General features: G+C 55.5%; 1 protein-coding gene across 4 annotated transcripts in view; it reads right to left on the reverse strand.

Annotated features, from left to right (window-relative positions):
* ABR (ABR activator of RhoGEF and GTPase) overlaps positions 1-21,293 on the reverse strand; it is a 230,965-nt gene that overhangs the window by 170,687 nt on the left and 38,985 nt on the right. For 2 of the 4 annotated variants that reach the window (XM_074018143.1, XM_045376369.3), the window contains exon 1: positions 7,396-7,710. The exons of 1 other annotated variant lie outside the window; for it this stretch is intronic. Coding sequence is in view for 1 of the 3 variants with exons in the window: in XM_045376369.3 (XP_045232304.1) it covers positions 7,396-7,456 (61 nt within the window). In the remaining 2 variants the exon portion in view is untranslated. Of the gene's footprint in view, positions 1-7,395; positions 7,711-14,998; positions 15,528-21,293 lie in introns of those variants that run through there. One more of the 4 variants, XM_065532214.2, reaches the window with a different exon arrangement.

The raw sequence follows: 21,293 nt of genomic DNA on the forward strand, positions 1-21,293 counted from the left end.
CACCTCAGCCCAACCCACACATCACCTCAGCCCACCCCCCGCACATCACCTCAGCCCAACCCACACATCACCTCAGCCCACCCCCTACACATCACCTCAGCCCCACCCCCCACACATCACCTCAGCCCACCCGACACACATCACCTCAGCCCACCCCCCACACATCACCTCAGCCCACCCCCGACACACATCACCTCAGCCCACCCCCGACATCACCTCAGCCCACCCCCCACACATCACCTCAGTCCACCCCACACACATCACCTCAGCCCACCCCCGACATCACCTCAGCCCCACCCCCCACACATCACCTCAGTCCACCCCACACACATCACCTCAGTCCACCCCACACACATCACCTCAGTCCACCCCACACACATCACCTCAGTCCACCCCCCACACATCACCTCAGTCCACCCCACACACATCACCTCAGTCCACCCCCCACACATCACCTCAGCCCACCCCACACACATCACCTCAGTCCACCCCCCACACATCACCTCAGTCCACCCCCCACACATCACCTCAGCCCACCCCACACACATCACCTCAGTCCACCCCCCACACATCACCTCAGCCCACCCCACACACATCACCTCAGTCCACCCCCCACACATCACCTCAGTCCACCCCCCACACATCACCTCAGCCCACCCCCGACACACATCACCTCAGCCCACCCCCGACATCACCTCAGCCCACCCCCCACACATCACCTCAGTCCACCCCACACACATCACCTCAGCCCACCCCCGACATCACCTCAGCCCCACCCCCCACACATCACCTCAGTCCACCCCACACACATCACCTCAGTCCACCCCCCACACACATCACCCAGCCCACCCCCCACACATCACCTCAGCCCACCCCACACACATCACCTCAGCCCACCCCACACACATCACCGTCACCTGCCACCACCAAGGGCCTGGCAGGGTCAGCGGGTGCGGGGTTGTCTTGAAGCTGCCTGCCCTCGGTTTGCCCCAAAGGGCTCGAGCTGAGCCAAACAGCTGCCGCAAACACTGGCAGTGAAGTCTTCCAATCACACACCCTAGCAAAGCACGAGACTCCCTTGGGGGTCTCTGACTCCACTACAAGCGACTACAACGACCAGATCCACACACCAGGAAGCTCGTGAACGGGCCAGCGAACAGGTTTCAGCTAACAGGGATTTCTGCTGGGGGAGGAGCTCAAGGAGCCAAGAACTTGAGTTTTCTTTTCCTGCCCATACTCAGGCAACCAAAACCTATGGAGGGCCTGTGCAGGAGCCGCTGGGGAGGCGCCGCCTCAAAGCTGGTCCAATACCGTTCCTGCCAGTCCTCTTGCCACATTCCCTGCCCCTTCCTAAGTCACGTGCCAGCCTTTCCCAGTCCCTCAAGGCTTTCCCGGATGAAGAGCGGATGAGCCAGACAGCTGAGCAGCTCAACAGCACTCCTCACCTTCAAAGCACTTTATACATATGAATTAATCCACACAACACCCATGAGAGCCGTCATGCCCTCCCTCAGAGGAACGGGCACAAGGAAGGTACCGGAATCGTCCCAGAAAGCAGATCGTACCTCAGACAGAGAACAAGTCTTCCATCCTACCCCAAGAGTGAGGCAGAGCCTCCTCACCATTCCCCATCTTCCAGCCTCCTAGCAGCATCTTCCAGCCAATTCTCCACAAATTTCCTTCCTTTTCCCAAAGAACAACAGTAGCAACAATCACGACCACAAAAACTTCAGTTTCTCTGAGTAGATGACTTAATTCTTCTGTCAGCCCCACCTCTGAGACTCCAGCAGCCATGACGATTATGGGCCGGTGTTGACAAAAAGGAATAAATTACTGGGCTATTCAGAGAACATGTGAACATCCGCCAGCAGGCGCTCACTAGCACACGTGGAGTGGTCTGATACGGCCACGAGAACTGAGCTGCTCTGATCAAACGCACACAGGCTGTCAGTCAAGTGGCTTGGTCCCTGGTGTAGGAAACGTAGGGCTCAGATGAGAAACTGAGGCAGGCTCATGATCACCTGGAGACAGGCTTGCATCCCCACTGCCCCAGATACTTTCCTGGCCCATGGATGAGGCACTGAGTCTATAAAGGGCAAGAAAATACCAAAAGAGACTGAAATCGCCCTTGGAAATGTTGCTTGGGGTAAGAGAAGTGAGCTCCAAAAGGCAGGCTCTAGTAACAACAGATGGTCACGTTCTGCCTTCCATGAGGGCCAAGTCACTGCAGGCTCTTGCTTGGCTCAGTAGGGAAGGTATGTTTGAGACCAGGACTAAATTACTTGGGACCAAATGGAGGCTGAAATGGAAAAGGGAGAGGCTTTAAATGTAGCCTTTGCCTCTCCTCTAAATAAGTCCTAAACCCAAATATAAAGATTTTCCATTTGAAGAGGTGCCAGATAATCAACCTGCCTGGGGCACACGTATGTCTTAATCCAGATCTGCTTGGAGAATCCCAGGGACAGAGACAGTTTCAGAGCACAGCTCCGCCCCCATTTTGGGCTACTCCGCAGAACTTAATTTAATCCAATCTAATCCCACGGGATTGGGAAAATAAAAAATAAAATAAAAACAAAGAGAAGATGGTAAGTGTTTAGTGGAAAGGGTGGTAAAAGACATAGAGGGCTTATAACCAAGAAAACATGGCAGGGCGCAGTGGCTCATGTCTGTAATCCCAGCACTTTGGGAAGCCAAGGCAGGTGGATCACCTGAGCTCGGGAGTTGGAGACCAGACTGGCCAACATGGTCCCATCTCTACTAAAAATACAAAAATTAGCCGGGCGTGGTGGCGGGCTCCTCTAATCCCAGCTACTCAGGAAGGTGAGGCAAGATAATCGCTTGAACCAGGGAGGTGGAGGTTGCAGTGAGCCGAGATCGTGCCACTGCACTCCAGCCTGGGCGAGACAGCGAGACTCTGTCTCAAAAAAAAAAACAAAAACAGGCCGGGCACGGTGGCTCAAGCCTGTAATCCCAGCACTTTGGGAGGCCGAGACGGGCGGATCACGAGGTCAGGAGATCGAGACCATCCTGGCTAACACGGTGAAACCCCGTCTCTACTAAAAAATACAAAAAACTAGCCGGGCGAGGTGGCGGGCGCCTGTAGTCCCAGCTACTCAGGAGGCTGAGACAGGAGAATGGCCCGAACCCGGGAGGCGGAGCTTGCAGTGAGCTGAGATCCGGCCACTGCACTCCAGCCTGGGCGACAGAGCGAGACTCTGTCTCAAAAAAAAAAAAAAAAAAAAAAAAAAAAAAAAAAAAAAACAAAAGAAAAAGCCTCAGAGAGAGCATCACACCAGCCCCAGGGAGAGAATCTAGGTAAGGTACTGAGGGGTGAAACTGACATTGCTACATTAATGCAGGCAAATGAGTGGTGCAGACATAGGAACTGGGGGATGTCTGAAACCATCTGTCACTCCACAGGCAAAGGACTCTGCTCCCATCAGTCCCAGAGTCCCTGGTAGCAGGGATCCAACCCTTCTCCTTGAGTCAGACAAATCACACTTACCCCAGCCCTTCAGTACTTCTACCATAGGAGAGATGGGGCGTTTGCTGCCCACCCTTCACCAAACGACCACCAAACCTGTGATGGAAGTGGGCACACTCCTCCTGGCAAAACCAGAAAGAATGAACTGCCAACCCCAAAGGCAAGAAGTGTGTGAGGGGAGGGGCTGGCTGGCAGGCTGGTACCTTAGGAGCAGAGAGTCACCAGCCTCAGTGAGCTCAGACAGAGCCTCCGCTGTCCCTGCTTGGGCTCCAGGCCCAGCCCCCAGGTCCTACAAGAGGCACAGGGCCAGGTTGGGGTCAGATCCATTGAAGCCATTTACTCTGCCAGACCGTTTCAGGGAGAACTCTGCCAAAGAGGACTGTAGAGAATGGTGCCCCCCATTCCGTGACATTCCAAGGCCTTGAATCAACTAAGACATACCCAGGGGGCACTCAGGGTCCTCCTCATTATTCTAGGGTACAATCTGAATTCCAGCTCAGCTATTTGTTACTTATGTGATCTTAGGTATATGATTTGTGCTAACTAAGCCTCTCTTTCCTAATCTGTAAGAGTTGCAGAGTTGTGAGGTTTGGAGAAAATGGATAGAAAGTGCCTAGCACAGGGCAGGCGCAGTGGCTCACGCCTGTAATCCCAGCACTTTGGGAAGACAAGGTGGGAAGATGACCTGAGGTCAGGAGTTCAAGACCAGCCTGACCAATACGGTGAAACTCTATCTCTACTAAAACTACAAAAATTGGCTGGGTTGTGGTGGTGCACACATGTAATCCCAGCTACTCAGGAGGCTGAGGTTGGGGAATTGCTTGAATCCAGGAAGCAGAGGTTGCAGTGAGCTGAGATCGCACCACTGCACTCCAGCCTGGACAAAGAGGGAGACCCTGTCTCAGAAAAGAAAGAGAGAAAGAGAGAGAGAGAGAGAGAGAAAGAGAGAAAAAGAGAGAGAGAGAAAGGAAGGAAGGAAGGAAGGAAGGAAGGAAGGAAGGAAGGAAGGAAGGAAGGAAGGAAGGAAGGAAGGAAGGAAAGAAGGAAGGAAGGAGGGAGGGAGGGAGGGAGGGAGGGAGGGAGGGAGAGAAAGTGCCCATCCCAGTGCCTGCCATTCAGCAGGTGCTCTGGAAATGCTATTATCATTGTCACCAGGAACAATGCTCAGAGAGGGGAAGGCAGGGAACCTCTACCACTGAGTCATTCCCATCTCAAAGTCACACTGCCGCCCTACGCCCTGAGTATACCACCTTTACAGTTCCCTATGGATCTGGCTTTTGTGGAGATTTGTCACCCAGGACTGCGAGCCTGGTAAGCAAACAGCTTCCTGAGAAGCAGAGGAACTTCCTCTGGGAGCCACAAAACCATACTGCCAGGCAAATGACAGCCCGGGTATTTGTTTTAATTTAGGCTCTTGTCAAGAGGAAAGTTGATGGCTAACAGCCCAAACATGACTGCACAGCACCTCCCCAGGAAGCCTCCTGCTACAGCTCTCCAATAAGATGTTCAGAAGTGGGAGGCAGGGACTCCTCACACTGCAGCCATATCAGCGCCCCCTCCCACCCACCATCCAGGCCACCCCAGGAGCCGCCCAGAGGCCAGGGCAGCAGCAGGAGGGTCGACAGCCCAGGTGCCAGTCTGCCTGAATCAGGGCTGCCCAACAGAGCCCCCTAAGAGGCCTTGGCCTAATTCCCTTTTCTGGCATTCCTCTGGTCAGGAATTTGTAAGGTGGCCTCAAGCAATTTTGCTTTTTTGCTCCAGGCATGGGGGAAAGAGGGTGGGCTATGGAAGCCTTGGAAATGATCAGGTCAGGGGAGTCGTCTTCTGCCACAGAGAAAGCTAGAGACAGGTTTCCATAGGATTCCACACTTCAGGAAATAGGGAAACAAGAACTGGGTTTTGCAAAGAGCCAGAAATACTCAGGAACCTAAGCACATGTGAATCTGAGGCATTGTTATAACGGCTGTTTGCAAGCTGTTTGCAAGCGCACAGCTAAGACAGGGTCACTAATCCTGCCTTCGGGTCAGGAGCTGATCTGCACCGGCGCTCTGAACAGATGTGTGCCCCCATTCATGCAGACACACGTGCACACACATGCCACACAGCCGTGGGCCGTGACCTTCACCCAACGACGCTGGCCTCTGCAGGGGAAGAGCAGATGGAGCGGCGGCACTTGGCACAGGACCCACACCCAGGGGATCCGGCTTTGCCCCTTTGATGTTGAGAAACCAAAGCAGAATGAACCATCACAAGGACAGCTCCTGGGGGGAGGAGAGGAAGGAACCTGGGATGGAGGAGGAGGCGGGTGGAGAAGAAGATACAGGGAATGACCTGGACCCAAGGGGATGCTGAGGTCAGAGGTTAAATGTTGGATACCACAGAGCCTCCAGGGTAAGACTCTGGGGTTCGAGGCATCACCCTTTTCTACTCCTCCCACCCCCCCCCCCATATGACTTATCAAGGAACTCTAGCTGGGATGACGCTTAAAAATGCCCTTGTTGGCCGGGCACGGTGGCTCATGCCTGTAATCTCAGCACTTTGGGAGGACAAGGCCGGTAGATTACCTGAGGTCAGGAGTTCCAGACCATCCTGACCTCATGGTGAAACCCCGTCTCTAGTAAAAATACAAAAAATTAGCCAGATATGGTGGTGGGTTCCTGTAATCCCAGCTACTCGGGTGGCTGAGGCAGAAGAATCACTTGATCCCAGGGGACAGAGGCTGCAGTGAGCAGAGACTTGAACCCAGGGGACAGAGGCTGCAGTGAGCCAGGATCCTCCACTGCACTCTAGTCTGGGTGACAGAGCCAGACTCCGTTTCAAAATAAATAAATAAATAAATAAATAAATAAATAAAATAAAATAAAACAAATGCTCCTGTTCTATGGCATCCAGTGCCTAGAATCAGGCTGAACCAGGCTCCACCTGGCCCCACCCGCCTCCCCCAACTCCTGCCTGGAAGATGAGCTGAGAGAGTGGGAGGGTCCCACTCATGTGGGCCTTAGGAAGGGTGAAATCCACTATGTAAGCCCAGGAGGACCATCTTCCTAATCCCTGAGCGCATCCAGCGAAGGTGTCTCAGGGAGGGGTGGAGAGAAGGGGCGGTGCCATTCTAGCACCCGCGAAAGGTGCGGTGGTGGGGTGGGGGGGTGGCTCTCCGATCGCCCCAAGCCCCCCCATTACCCGTGATCAGTTATGTGTCCCCTGGGGCCACGCAAGACCAATCACATGACCCAGGCAGATTTGGGAGCGAGGGGGTGGAGAACTCGAGAAGGTTTATTTTTTTTTTTCCCTTCTGAGGGTGGTGGTGATGATGAGGGTGGGGGTGGTGATGAGGCTGGCAGGAAAGACTGCTGAGCCCGGGATTTTCAGCTCCCACATCCAAAGGGCCCCCGCGGATATCTGTACCCATCGTCTCCCCTCCCACTCGATCCCACCCCTGCCCCGAACCCCCGGGCCCCGAACCCCACACAGCCCCAGTGCCCCTGGGTGGCAAACTTGGGTGCCAACGACTTTCTCAAAATGGCTTTTAGGCTTCAGCCTGGACAGAGAAGCTGCTGGTCCGGGGGCGGGGGCAGCACCCCGAAGGGCCTCCCTCACCCGAGGCTAGCAGAGGCCAGATTCACAACAGGTGGGAAGGGGGGTACAGCTCTCGGCTCGGTCCGCCCACGGTTCCCGCCCCCGGCCCGCGGGAATCCGCTCTGGGGACCCCCGCCCGCGCCCCCAGGACCAGCCCGGCGCCTGGGTCCCGACGCTGATGCTGATTCCCACCCCGACCCCAATCCGGACCCCGATCCCGCACCCGCCCGCGTCCCCCAGACCAGTCCGGCGCCTGAGGTCCCAACCCCGATCCTGGGGTCCCGACCTCGATCCTGGGGTCCCGCCCCCGCTCCGCCCCCGCCCGGCGCACGTACTGCTGTAGAGGGTGTCGATCCAGGACAGGCGCGGCAGGCCCCGGTGGCTGAGCGGCTCCATCCCGCGGCGGCGGCTCGGTCAGATCCGAAACCCGACCCTCATCGCGCAACAAAGGAGGGAGGGCGGGCGTGAGCCGGGGGAGGCCGAAGTTGCGAGCGCGGCGGGGCGAGGAGGCCTGGAACCAGGTCCCCGGGAGGAGCGCGCAGCGGCCGGGGCGGGGGCGAGGGCGGGGCGGGCGCCCCCAAAACCCTCCCGAACCCTCCCGGCCCCTGCGGCCGCGCGGAGCTCAGCTGCGGATCCTGGAGCCGACAAGCAACTTCGCGGGGGGCGGGGCGGGGGCGGGGCTTCGTGGCGGGGCGGGGCTTTGCGGCGGGGGCAGGGCGGGACCAATCTCCTCGAGGCTCCGCCCCCCGCAGGACGCCCCCGGCCGGGCTAACGGGGCAGCGGGGCTCTGGCACCGGGCGAGGAGGGGCCGCGGGGATCTCGGGGGTCTCCGGGCGGCGGCGCAGACCCAGGCCCCCCTCGCCCCCCCTGCGCCGGCCTCAGCAGGATCCTGGTGACCCGCAGACCAGGTGCCGTGGGGGGCCCGGGCGCCGCAGGGGTGACATCACCTCCCGCCCGGGATCTCCAAGCGCGGCTTCGGGGGCGGGAACCGCGGCCGGGCCCCTCCCCAGCCAGACCCGCTGCGGCACCCACGAGGTGAACGTCCTGCGCGCCGCGGAGGCGCCTCTCTCCTCCCGAACCTAACCCAGCTCGTCCCTTTCCACACCCCTGACCTCAGAGCGCGGCCGTTCCCGCCACACATGAAGGGGGGCGGCTGGAAACACTGGAGGGCCGAAGTCCCGGGGCCGTGGGGCCAGGACAGTCCCACATGTGCCCCTGCTGGGCGGAGGACAAACTGGAGCCAGGAGAAGCACCAGGGGCTCCACGTGTTCCCCTCCAGGACCCCTTCTGGGGACCCCGAATCCTGTTTGCATCGTCACCTACAAATGGTGGGAAGTCGGGTTAAGACGCCTGAGTACAGAACGTTTAGAGACGAAATTCCCTCTAACGAAGACCCCCTCGCCCAAGGGCAGTGAAGAGATTGGGGGCCCCATGCCTGTCTCCCGTGGGCTGGTTCTGTGGCAGCCATGGCAGCTTCCACATAGACCTCTTTGGGCCAAGTGACCCTGCAGCAGGGAAGGAGGGGAGGAGAGTCAGGCCAGCGGGGTCCAGGGCAGTGAGGCTGAAGCCCCTTCCTGAACCCAGGGGAAGGGAAGCAGTGGGGACCACCCAGGGTGCCCGGTACCCCAGAGTAACAGTTTAGATCCCGGAGCTGTCCCCACCCCACCCCATCCCCAGGCAGCTTAAGGGGAAAACCTTCTTGGAGCCCAGCCCTACAGAGGCCCACCAGGAAGGCTAAGTCAGCCTGGCCTTTGCTGGGCCCGGGTGTGGTCAGCACCTGCAGAACCCTGGAGGGGGGTGGGGGTCGGTCCTCGTCACTCCAAACAGACACACACATATCTACTTCTTAAGGGGAGAAGCAGCTCCTCCCCCAGGATGCTGAGAGGAAGCCCCATAAGCGGCTTGAGCAGAGGCCTCTGCAGCTGCCCCTGGGGAGATGGGGGTCACCCATTCATCACAGGCTGGGGAGCCCCTGGGAGACGCAGGGGATGATGCTCTGGGTGGGGAAGCCTCTACAGGTGGCTGCGGCACAAGTGGTTTTCAATATTATTAGCCCCTCCCTGCGTCCCCTGGGATCCCCCTGCCCCAATCCTCCTGGTCAGGCACCAGCGCTGTCTCTTGCCGCCCCTCCCTACAGCTGTCACCCTCCCACCGTCCCTGACTGGCACACAGGATTGGGAGGGCCAAGCAGGCACCTGGAGCTTGGCAGGGAGGGGGCATGCATCTCCAATGAGATGCTCCAGAAATAGAGCTTCGGCATGGGAAGGGAACGAGCAGGCTCTCGGAGGACCGCGAGGCTGGAGGAGCCATGAGGGGCCAAGGGCGTCTCTTCTTCCCACATGGAACACTCAGAAGACAGCCCAGAAGAAAGGTGGAAACAGGGGCGTGAGCTGCCGCCACCAGGAGCCACCAGCCCAGGAGGCAGCAGTACAGTCCCCTCCTCAAAACAACAACCACCAAGACAGCCCGGCCCTCTCCCCACACTGCGGGGTTTTCCTGATGGCCACATCCGGCGCTGACTGTGAAGGAGCCATGGATGTATGCTTCTGTGTGAGTCACATACATTTGCGTACATTTTACATTTTTATCTACAAAGGCTTGAACAAGCTATTTTCAGCATCCTCCAAGCTAAAATGTGGCAGTTGCTTTCCTTCGCATTGCCATAGTTTGCTTTTTTCTGTCTACATTCTGTCCAATCCTGGCACTCTCGGACCTTCCACTCCACAGCACGATAGAGGGTAGAGGGAGAGACAAATCTTGAGGGCTCTAGGGAGGAAAACTTCTAATAACACACACAGAATGCCTACTGTGTGCCCGGCTTAGTGCTTCGTTCACTAGCGTGATCTCACTGTGAATGTCACTGTTATCTCTGTTTTCTCCATTTTCCAGGTGAGAAAACCGAGGCCCTGAGCAGCTGAGTAACCCACCCAGAGAGCAAGTGAGGACTGGGACTTGAACCCTGGCAGTCTGTTCATGCTCTTTTTTTTTTTTTTTTTTTTTGAGATGGAGTCTCACTCTGTTGCCCAGGCTGGAGTGCAGTGGCGAGATCTCGGCTCACTGCAACCTCTGCTTCCCAGGTTCACACCATTCTCCTGCCTCAGCCTCCTGAGTAGCTGCTACTACAGGCGCCCACCACCACACCCGGCTAATTTTTGTATTTTTAGTAGAGACGGGGTTTCACCTTGTTAGTCAGGATAGTCTCGATCTCCTGACCTCGTGATCCACCCGCCTCAGCCTCCCAAAGTGCTGTGATTACAGGCGTAAGCCACCGCGCCCGGCCTGTTCATCCTCTTAAACACCACGCACGCTGCCTCCACGGCCAGCTAACTGCGGATCACTGGGTAATGAAGGTTCTGAGAAATCTCTGCGGGTCTATGGGGTTAGAGACCACCCTCTGGGAAACCCTGTCAACCCGCTTCTATCTCCAGACGTCTGTCTCAGACAACGTGGCTCGGGAAAGGGCAGACACTTCGAGATTCCCCTGATGCCTTTGTTGGATGGCTTCCAGTAGACGTTAACACCACACGGCCAGATGCTAACCTCAGCCCTACAGACAAGCGTGTGAGCCTTTGAGCACCACAGTGATTTGGGATGGGAACAGAAACCTCCACATCCCTGGCACTGAGGAGTTGGGGAGATGCAACATCACGCACTGGGAAGGAAGGAGTTAAAGAGTCCTTCTCAGCCCGGGCACAGTGGCTCACGCCTGTAATCCCAGCACTTTGGGAGGCCAAGGCGGGCGGATCACGAGGTCAGAAGATCGAGACCATCCTGGCTAACCTGGTGAAACCCCATCTCTACTAAAAATACAAAAAATTAGCCGGGCGAGGTGGCGGGCGCCTGTAGTCCCAGCTACTTGGGAGGCTGAGGCAGGAGAATGGCGGGAACCCGGGAGGCGGAGCTTGCAGTGAGCTGAGATCCGGCCACTGCACTCCAGCCTGGGCGACAGAGCGAGACTCCGTCTCAAAAAAAAAAAAAGAGTCCCCGTCTGGGCTTTGCCAAAGATGATGCTACCCTGAAGTGCTCTTAACCGCAGCCGTCAACCCCAATCTGTCAGAGCAGCGGGGAGCTGTGGTAGACAGACCTTCCTGATTCAGCTAAATGTGGACCAGCCAGTGCTCCCCAAGGCACTGAACCCCCACCTATCACGCTGCCTCCTCCAGACCCCTTCTCTAACCATTCCCCAGATAGTCCATGGGGCCAGTGCTCTCCACCCTCGTCCGCCCTCCCTCCAGCCTGTGCACTCAGACTGTCTGCGGCTCTCCAGCCCCGGGGTGACCTGCCTGCTTCTGCCTCATCACTGGACTTAAAGGGAATTTCATGGTTAGTTGCACTGCCAGGAGCACTGGGTTCATGATGAGGGGCTGAGTGGGAAGAAGGTACATCCCATTTTCAAGGCCATTTGCCCTGCTCCTAATTCCCAAGCATGTGCTACTCACGGCCTCTCCAACAAGCAACTCTTGCTTCTACCAATCACTTGACCAAGAGGGAAAAAAGGGGACGGTCCCTAGAACCAAAACTGGGTATCTCCACTTTTCCTCCCTTCTCATGTTAGCAGCTCAGCTCCACTGCACACGACAGGAAGGCCCCAGGAGTCTCTGCTTCCTTGATCACCCAGAGGTCAGCACTGATGACAAAAATATGTTCCCATGCAGGGGCCATGCAGGGAGCCCCGGTGCGTGCAGAGGCTGGATGCACAGTGGGTGGGAGGGAGTGGGTCCCTCTACATAAAAATGAAAAACCAAAACCAAAAATAGACTTTGATGACCAAACCACCAAGAGTTTGGCCCTCAATGGCCCATCAGCTCCTTAAAAGCCGGACTGGCCGGGCACAGTGGCTCACACCCATAATCCCAGCACTTTGGGAGGCCGACCCAGGCAGATAGCCTGAGGTCAGGAGTTTGAGACCAGCCTGGCCAGCCTGGTGAAACCCTGCCTCTACTAAAAATACAAAAATTAGCTGGGCGTGGTGGCATGTGCCTGTAATCCCAGCAGTGAGCCAAGATCGCACCACTGCACTCCAGCCTGGGTGACAGAGTGAGACTCCCTCTCAAAAAAAAAAGCCGGGGCTAGACACAGTGGCTCACACCTGTAATCCCAGCACTTTGGGAGGCCGAGGCGGGCAGATCACAAAAAATCAGCCGGGCATGGTGGCGGGCGCCTGTAGTCCCAGCTACTCGGGAGGCTGAGGCAAGAGAATGGCATGAACCCGGGAGATGGAAGCTGCAGTGAGCCGAGATCGCGCCACTGCACTCCAGCCTGGGCGACAGAGTGAGACTCTCTCTCAAAAAAAACAAAAGCCGGGGCTGGGCACAGTGGCTCACACCTGTAATCCCAGCACTTTGGGAGGCCAAGGTGGGTGGATCACGAGGTCAGGAGATGAGACCATCCTGGCTAACACGGGGAAACTCTGTACTAAATACACAAAAAATTAGCTGGGCGCGGTGGCTCACACCTGTAGTCCCAGCACTTCAGGAGGCCGAAGTGGGCGGATCACGAGGTCAGGAGATGAGATCATCCTGGCTAACACGGGGAAACCCCATCTCTACTAAAACTACAAAAAATTAGCCGGGCGAGGTGGCGGGTGCCGGTAGTCCCAGCTACTCGGGAGGCTGAGGCAGGAGAATGGCGTGAACCTGGGAGGCAGAGCTTGCAGTGAGCCGAGACGGTGCCACTGCACTCCAGCCTGGGTGACAGAGCAAGACTCTGTCTCAAAAAAGATAAATAAATAAATAAGCCAGGATTGCACCTTCCTCACTGGGCAGACCCAGTGCTCGGCGCAGGGGGTGAACAAGGCTCAGGTAGACTCCCAACGCAGCTATGACTGCACTGTGCCTCCAGATCAGCTTTCTGCCGAAAGCCCAGCAGATAAGCATTCAATAATGCACATTGAACAAATAAAATTAATGACAGCTAACAGCTATGGAGTGCTTTTTTTTATTTATTTATTTTTTGACAAAGTCTTGCTCTGTCACCCAGTCTGGAGTGCAGTGCGTTATCACAGCTCACTGCAGCCTCGAACTCCTGGGTTCAAGCAGATCCTCCTGGCTCACCCTCCCAAAGTGCTGGGATTATAGGTGTGAGCCACCGTGCCTGGTCTATTGAGTGGTTCTTAAGTGCCAGGCACTGCTCTATCTGCTTTACATAGTTTATTTCACCTAATCCTTACAATAAGCCAATTTACTATTATCTCCATTTCACAGAGGACAAAATTGAGGTGCAGAGAGGCTAAGCCACTGACTAACTAGCAGATGGCGATGCTTGGAAACGAACTAAGCCTGAATCTGGGGTTCCCGTGGGTAATCTCTGCATTGAGCGACAATTACTGAATGAAGGAACGAACAGGATGAAGTTAAACTCAGGGAGGAAGAAATCAGAGCTACACGAGGGAGGCACGCAGCGTTACTTCAGAACCCTCCCAAGGCCACTGATGATAAAGTAGGAAGAGAACTGGTTTCCCAAGAAAACCGTATCTACTACAGCAAGCCAGATGACCATGGAGACAAGCTGAACAAAGTCCAGTGACAATCTCCCAAATGCCAGTCCCGGCAAAACCCCATTTCATTGATGCCTCTGGCCAATCTCAAGAATTTCCAGCCTCAGTGTTCACATCTGTAGACGGTGTGCGCCCAGGGCCAGGCACGGTGGCTCACGTCTGTAATCCCAGCACTTTGGGAGGCCGAGGCCAGCGGGTCACCTGAGGTCAGGAGTTCAAGACTAGCCTGGCCAACATGGTGAAACCCCGTCTCTACTAAAAATACAAAAATTAGCTGGGCATGGTGGTGGGCACCTGTAATCCCAGCTACTTGGGAGGCTGAAGCAGGAGAAATGCTTGAACCCGGGAGGCAGAGCTTGCAGTGAGCTGAGACAGAGTGGAAAAAAAAAAAAAAAAAAAAAAAAAAAGTGTGCCCAGGTGGATCAAGAAGATGACCTCCCGGCAGACTATAAACTCTCCTGGCAGATCCTGGGGAGGCCTGTTTGCCACGCTTTGCTCCATTTCCATTTCCTTGGTACAGTAAAGCAGCATATATTCTTCTTTTTTTTTTTTTTTTCTTTTCAGACAGAGTCTTGTTGCCTGGCCGGAGTGCAGTGGCACAATCTTGCCTCACTGAAACCTCCGCCTTCCAGGTTCAAGCGGTTCCCCTGCCTCAGCCTCCCGAGTAGCTGGGATTACAGATGCCCGCCACCACGCCCAGCTAATTTTTTGTATTTTTAGTAGAGATGGGGTTTTGCCATGTTGGCCAGGCTGGTCTCGAACTCCCAACCTCAGGTGATCTGCCCGCCTCAGCCTCCCAAAGAGCTGGGATTACAGGCGTGAGCCACTGCACCCGGGCAGCATTTACTATTCTAAGATTCATTCTCAGCCCTCTAGTCTGGGGAAAGAAAATTCCCCAGGCCTCCATAGCGTCATCTCTAAGGGCGAAGGCTCAGCCTAGGAGTCGGTCTTTTGCCCTCTTCTCCCCTGCCCTCCGCTCAGCCTCCTGGCTTTTCCGGTAGCCAGTGAGACCTACAGGCAACAGAGGTGAACTGAAAGCCCTTCCCAGTTAGTCATTTCTCCACCGAAGTTTTGTGTCAGCTTGAGTCATGGGAAGACCTGCTCCCCCTCTCGCTGCCTCTCTAGGCATCACTGCAGGATAAGGCACAGTGACATCAGGTCCTTGCAGCTGTGACACTCCCCACACGCCCCCACACACTTCCCAGGGGCCGAGTTGAAGCCCCGTTCCCACGGCCAGGGGCCACAGCAAGTGCAGAATCGTGGACAGAGCCGCTGGCTTAGATTACGCACCCCCCGAGCCACAGTTTTAGGAGGGTCTCTCACCAAGCCCCAGCTCACATGGCCCTCACTTGACATGGCTCAGATGACACCACCCAGAGGTCAACAGCAGAGTTTTCCGAGGGCTGGACAGCAGGGCCTGGAGTCCCCTCCTCATTACTTACCACCAAGTCCCCATCAGCATTCAGAAAGATGCCAGCAGAAGAGACAGTGGATTCTCTAAGGCTCCAAACCCAGAGATTCAGTTCTGGGGCTCCAATCTCCTCAGCCCCAAGGGAAGCAAGAACACGTCCAGCTGGGGCCAGCGCGTGAGCCCTGGCCTCTGCCCTCCTGTGGTCACCACGGCCCCGAAGCTGGCCGTGCTCCTTGCTCGTTCAGCCAGAATTCTGCAGACGCATCCCAGGCCTACGCTGCTGTGCCAGGACCTCGGACACCACCCACCAGGCTGGCCCTGTCCCCATCAGGCCCAGGAGTGGGTGCAGGAGCTCAGGGCAGGCCGTCAAGGAGACGGGCTCCGAGAGTCAGAGGCTCACCATTCAGCAAGGCGAGGGCAAAGGAACCTCAGAGCCTAGCCAGGGGCGCCTGCCATCAGTGGAGCCTGGCTCTGGGACTGCCAGTCAGGCCGTGTGTGCTGTGTCTTTAAGGACCAGGCCTCTTTAAGGCAAGTTCCCTCTGCAGTCCAGTCCTGCCTCTGCCCGTCCTGCGGCAGACAGTGGGGTGCTCCCCAGCGCCATCTGGTGGCCGCATAGCAGCACCTCGGCCACCGGAGGCTTCCTGCCAAGCGGCCCGCAAGTGCCTGGACAACAATCTCCAGCTTGGACACGGGGCTGCAGGCTGCTGGTGGGAACACAGCTGGGAGAGTCAGGAGGAACTCCGTCCAGGCAGGAGAGAGCAGAAGCCCCCAGGAGTGACATGGGGAGAATGACTATCCCGCCGGACAAAACCTTCGCTAAAACACCTTCAAATGTGCCGGGTGTGGCAGCTCACGCCTGTAATCCCAGCACTTTGGGAGGCCGATGTGGGCGGATCAGCTGAGGTCAGGAGTTCGAGACCGGCCTGGCCAACATAGTGAAACCCCATCTCTACTAAAAAAATTACAAAAAGTAGCCGGGCATGGTGGCGGGCACCTGTAATCCCAGCTACTCTGGAGGCTGAGGCAGGAGAATCGCTTGAACCCGGGAGGCTGAGGTTGCAGTAAGCCGAGATCGTGCCACTGCACTCTAGTCTGGGCATGATAGAGTGAGGCTTCCTCTAAAATAAAATAAAATAAAATAAAATATTCTTAAATTGGGCCGGGCACAGAGGCTCACGCCTATAATCCCAGCACTTTGGGAGGCCAAGGAAGGCGGATCACTTGAGGCCAGGAGTTCAAGACCAGCCTGGCTAACGTGGTGAAACCCTGTCTCTACTAAAAATATAAAATTAGGGCTGGGCGCATTGGCTCAAGCCTGTAATCCCAGCACTTTGGGAGGCTGAGACGGGCGGATCACGAGGTCAGGAGATCAAGACCATCCTGGCTAACACGGTGAAACCCCGTCTCTACTAAAAAATACAAAAAACTAGCTGGGCGAGGTGGCGGGCACCTGTAGTCCCAGCTACTCGGGAGGCTGAGGCAGAATGGCGTAAACCCGGGAGGCGGAGCTTGCAGTGAGCTGAGATCCAGCCACTGCACTCCAGCCCGGGCGACAGAGCGAGACTCCGTCTCAAAAAAAAAAAAAAACAAAAAAAACCAAAATTAACCAGGCGTGGTGGCGGGCACCTGTAGTCCCAGCTACTCAAGAGACTGAGGCAGGAGAATCACTTGAGCCTAGGAGATCAAGGCTTCAGTGAGCTGAGATCGTACCACTAACACCCCAACCTGGGAGATAGAGCGAGACCCTGTCTCAAAAAAACAAATAAGTCAATAAAAATAACAACGTGCGGGAGCATTTGAAGAGGTCACAATAGGCCGGCCGCCGTGGCTCACACCTGTAATCCCAGCTCTTTGGGAGGCCGAAGCAGGTGGATCACAAGGTCAAGAGATCAAGACCATCCTGGCTAACACGGTGAAACTCCATCTCTACTAAAAATACAAAAACATTAGCCGGGTGTGGTGGCGGGCACCTGTAGTCCCAGCTACTCGGGAGGCTGAGGCAGGAGAATCACTTGAACCCACTGGGAGGAGCTTGCAGTAAGCTGAGATTGCGCCACTGCACTCCAGCCTGGGCAACAGAGTGAGACTCTGTCTCAAAAAAAACAAAGAGGTCATAATAACTAGGGGTCGCTACTACCCTTCAAAAGGCAGAAGCCAGAAATGTTAAAATGTCCTGCAGGACTTGCTCTCAAGAACATCTGTCATAAATGCCAACAGCATTGAGAACTCTACCCGGTTGGGGAAAACGGAGGATGGCGGATGGCAAGCTCTCACCCCACCCCCAGCTGGTCGTCCTTCCCCATCACGCTGCTTTGGATGTCCTTCCTAACTAAATTTCACCTTCACAAACTTAGCGGTGGAGGGAGGGGGCAGTCTGACCCAGCCACCTTCACAAGGGAAGCCGGTGCCTCTGGCTGCCTCTCCCAGAAGCCAGACACACACACCGCACCGGGTTCTCTTAGGCTGAGCTACACCCAGGACATGCAAATTTTCCATAAGGCACTTTCGGGTTCTGATCGTGAAACCTCGTGACTCCTAATTTCCTCTTCCCCAAGCTCTTGGCGCCTCATCCCGAGCTGGTCAGTTCAGTCTCATGAACACACAGGCCGGTGCCAGGAGCTGGCACGAGAAACGAGCACACATGACCCGTGTTCTCCCGAAAGGAGAGTGAAGAAGGGTGAGACTCCGGCCAAAGTGGTCACGTTTTGGCTGGGTCCGTTGGTTGGAGCCGTCCCAGGCTCACGAGACTGACATCAAAGATATGAAGATTAATTAGAGGAAAGAGTTTCCCAGCGTCTCATAGCAACTAAAGAATTGCTCTAAAACATCCTAAAACACGTGGCATGTCATTCCTCTTACTAAGAGCCGTCTATGGCTTCCTTTTTTTTTTTTTTTTTTGAGACAGTGTCTCTGTCGCCCAGGCTGGAGTGAGTGGCGCGATCTCAGCTCACTACAAGCTCCGCCTCCCGGGTACGCGCCATTATCCTGCCTCAACCTCCCAAGTAGCTGGGACTACAGGCGTCCGCCACCATGCCCGGCTAATTTTTTGTATTTTTAGTAGAGACGGGGTTTCACCATGTTAGCCAGGATGGTCTCGATCTCCTGACCTCATAATCCGCCCTCCTCAACCTTCCAAAGTGCTGGGATTACAGGCGTGAGCCACCGCGCCCGGCCTTTTTTTTTTTTTTTTTTAAATGGAGTCTTGCTGTTGTGCCCCAGGCTGGGGTGTAATGGTGCAATCTCGGCGGCTCACTGCAACCTCCACCTCCCAGGTTCAAGCAATTCTCCTGCCTCAGCCTCCCGAGTCACTGCTGTCAGGATAGAGACCCACACATCCTTTTGGTGGACTAAGGGCCCTGTGGCCAGTCCTCTGCACCCCTTTCAGCTTCATCTGGCACATTCTACTCCTTGCTGTCTTCTACTTTTTCCTGTCTCGGAACTTTTGCATAGGTTGGTATCTCTGGCGAAAATGCTCTGCCCCCACTCTGCCTGGGTAACTCCTACTCACCCTTCTGGTCTTAACTTAAATATCTCGTCTTCCAGGGAGCTTTCCCTACCCACCAGACCAGGAAGGCCTGCGTCGCTCCCTCCTTCTCAATGCTCAGTACTCTTGTAAACGTTCCATGCCTGTCTCTCCTGCTAGACTGAGGTCTCTGGGAGGATAGGAACCACGTCTCCATTATTCACTGTAACCCCAGGACCTTGCACAAATAGTTTCAGTGAATGAATGAGCAAATGTGAATGAATGAACAAGTATATTCCTGGTCACAAACAGCCCGGAATGAGGCAGTACAGATGTTCCAGCCAGCCCAACTCCACCGACTGGAAGACAACTGTTTGGCTGGTTGAGATACCACGTCCAGAATGACCACCCTCTCTGGAAAGACGCGAAGAACGAACAACCGGCCCCTAGAACGGGGTTTGGAGTGGGAGAATTGCTGTTCCAATTAGTTCTCTAACTGCTCATGAAAAACCCTAGCTGAAAATTCCCCAGTGCACAGGGCTGCCTTGCTCAGCAGCCAGTACTGGAGGCTGTACTCCTTTTTATCCAATCAGGCTCCAACATGGAAACGGCATAGAAACCCAGAAATCATTCAGCCCACTAAGGGAACTTCGGTCTCAATTCTCAGAGTCCTTCTCCGAGGCCTGTTCCAAATTTGCAATAAAACTTGTTTTTCGGGCACGGTGGCTCACGCCTGTAATCTAAGCACTTTGGGAGGCCAAGGCGGGTGGATCACCTGAGGTCAGGAGTTCGAGACCAGCCTGGCCAACATGGTGAAACCCCATCTCTACTAAAAACACAAAAATTAGCCAGGCGTGGTGGTGGGTGCCTGTAATCCCAGCCACTCAGGAGACTGAGGCAGGAGGATCGCTGAACCCAGGCGGCGGAGGTGGAGGTTGCAGTGAGCCGAGATCATGCCACTGCACTCCAGCCTGGGCAACAGAGTGAGACTCCATCTCAAAAAAACACACACAAAAAAACTTGTGTTTGGGGGAGGGAGCCTGGGAAGAAAGCAGTTTCTGGGTACGTGCCCGTCCCGTCTCCTCTCGCCGTCTGTCGGGGTTCCTAGAAGGAAGATGCCAGTTGCTCACGGTATGCTTACCCCTCTGCCCCACGGCGCTGCAGGCTGATGCTGTGACTCACCAACTCCCAGGGATGACTTGATGCACCTCCGACCCGACAGATGGGAAATCTGGCTTTCAGTTCAATGGGGAGAAATAGGATAGAAACGGATTCCGGGCCTTCACACTCCCGAGGGGCTGGCCTGAGCGAGTCTGCAGGGCCTGACAGACAGGGCTCGGGCAACACTTCTGCAGGTGCAGACTGCGCTGGGTGACGGTGACCAGCACGCCGACCCGAGGGTCCTGCAAAGCACGGCACCGGACTCCTGGTCTGCTGGGGGCCTGTGCACGGAAAGGAGGACGGCTCCTTTCCATGTTCCCATCACCAGAGCAAATAAACAAACAAAACAACCAATGTCGAATCAAGATCCGGTTCTTGGGCCTTGAGTTTGTAAAGATCCAGAAAGTCATCCCACCAGACAGGGGTTAGTCCACCAAGCTTCCCACCAGCTTTTCACCGCTGCCTAGTAACGATGTTCTGGATGTTCTGGCATTTTTCTTTTCTTTTCTATGTATTTATTTATTTATTTATTTATTTATGAGACAGAATCTCCCTCTGTTGCCCAGGCTGAAGTCTAGTGGTGCAGTCTCAGCTCACTGCAACCTCCGCCTCCCGGGTTCAAGTGATTCTCCTGCCTCAGCCTCCTGAGTAGCTGGGATTACAGGTATGTGCCACCATGACCAGCTAATTTTTTTTTTTTTTTTTTTGGGACGGAGTCTTGCTCTGTCGCCTGGGCTGGAGTGCAGCGGCCAGATCTCAGCTCACTGCAAGCTCCGCCTCCCGGGTTCACGCCATTCTCCTGCCTCAGCCTCCCGAGTAGCTGGGACTACAGGCGCCCGTCACCTCGCCAGGCTAGTTTTTTGTATTTTTAGTAGAGACAGGGTTTCACCGTGTTAGCCAGGATGGTCTTGATCTCCTGACCTCGTGATCCGCCCGTCTCAGCCTCCCAAAGTGCTGGGATTACACGCTTGAGCTACCGCACCCGGCCAATTTTTGTATTTTTAGTAGAGACAGGGTTTCACCATGTTGGTCAGGCGGGTCTCAAAACTCCTGACCTCAGGTGATCCACCCGCCTCGGCCTCCCAGAGTGCTGGGATCACAGGCGTGAGCGCCCAGCCTGTTCTGGCATATTTAACAGTGTCAGGGTTCTTCTCTCTCCTGAAATGAGGGGCCTGGTGAAAGGAGTAGGGGTGTGGAAGAAGAACAGAGGGTAATATAGAAATGATGCCGCAAACACTTCCATGCGCTTACTGTGCCCAGGCTGCCCTAAGGACTTTGCATGTATTAAATCACGTCACTGTCACAGTGCCACACGACCGCTCCAGGAGCCCCACATTAGCCCCTCAACACCCCGATGCCTCTCTCCAACAGAAGGGAAGGAACGCTCAGCCGCGCACAGCCTGAATCTAGCTGCTGGCTCTGCCACTCACTTGCTGTGTGACTCTGAAGAGCTGCCTTTCCCCGTCTGTCCCTTGATTTCCTCACCTCAACATGAAGAGAGGTAAGTCCCCGGCAGCAGCTAATAACGGAGGGGGGAATCTTTCCTCTTTCCCATCCTTCAGTTCCTATATTCCCGGAAGTTTAATGGGTTTTCAGAGCTAGAAAAGTTGTATTATTATTATTATTTTGTAGAGCCAGAGTCTCACTATGTTACCCAGGCTGGTCTCGAACTCCTAGGCTCAAGCAATCCTCCTGCCTCATC

Source organism: Macaca fascicularis, chromosome 16, assembly GCF_037993035.2.
Source record: "Macaca fascicularis isolate 582-1 chromosome 16, T2T-MFA8v1.1".
In the NCBI taxonomy this organism is placed as follows: domain Eukaryota; kingdom Metazoa; phylum Chordata; class Mammalia; order Primates; family Cercopithecidae; genus Macaca; species Macaca fascicularis.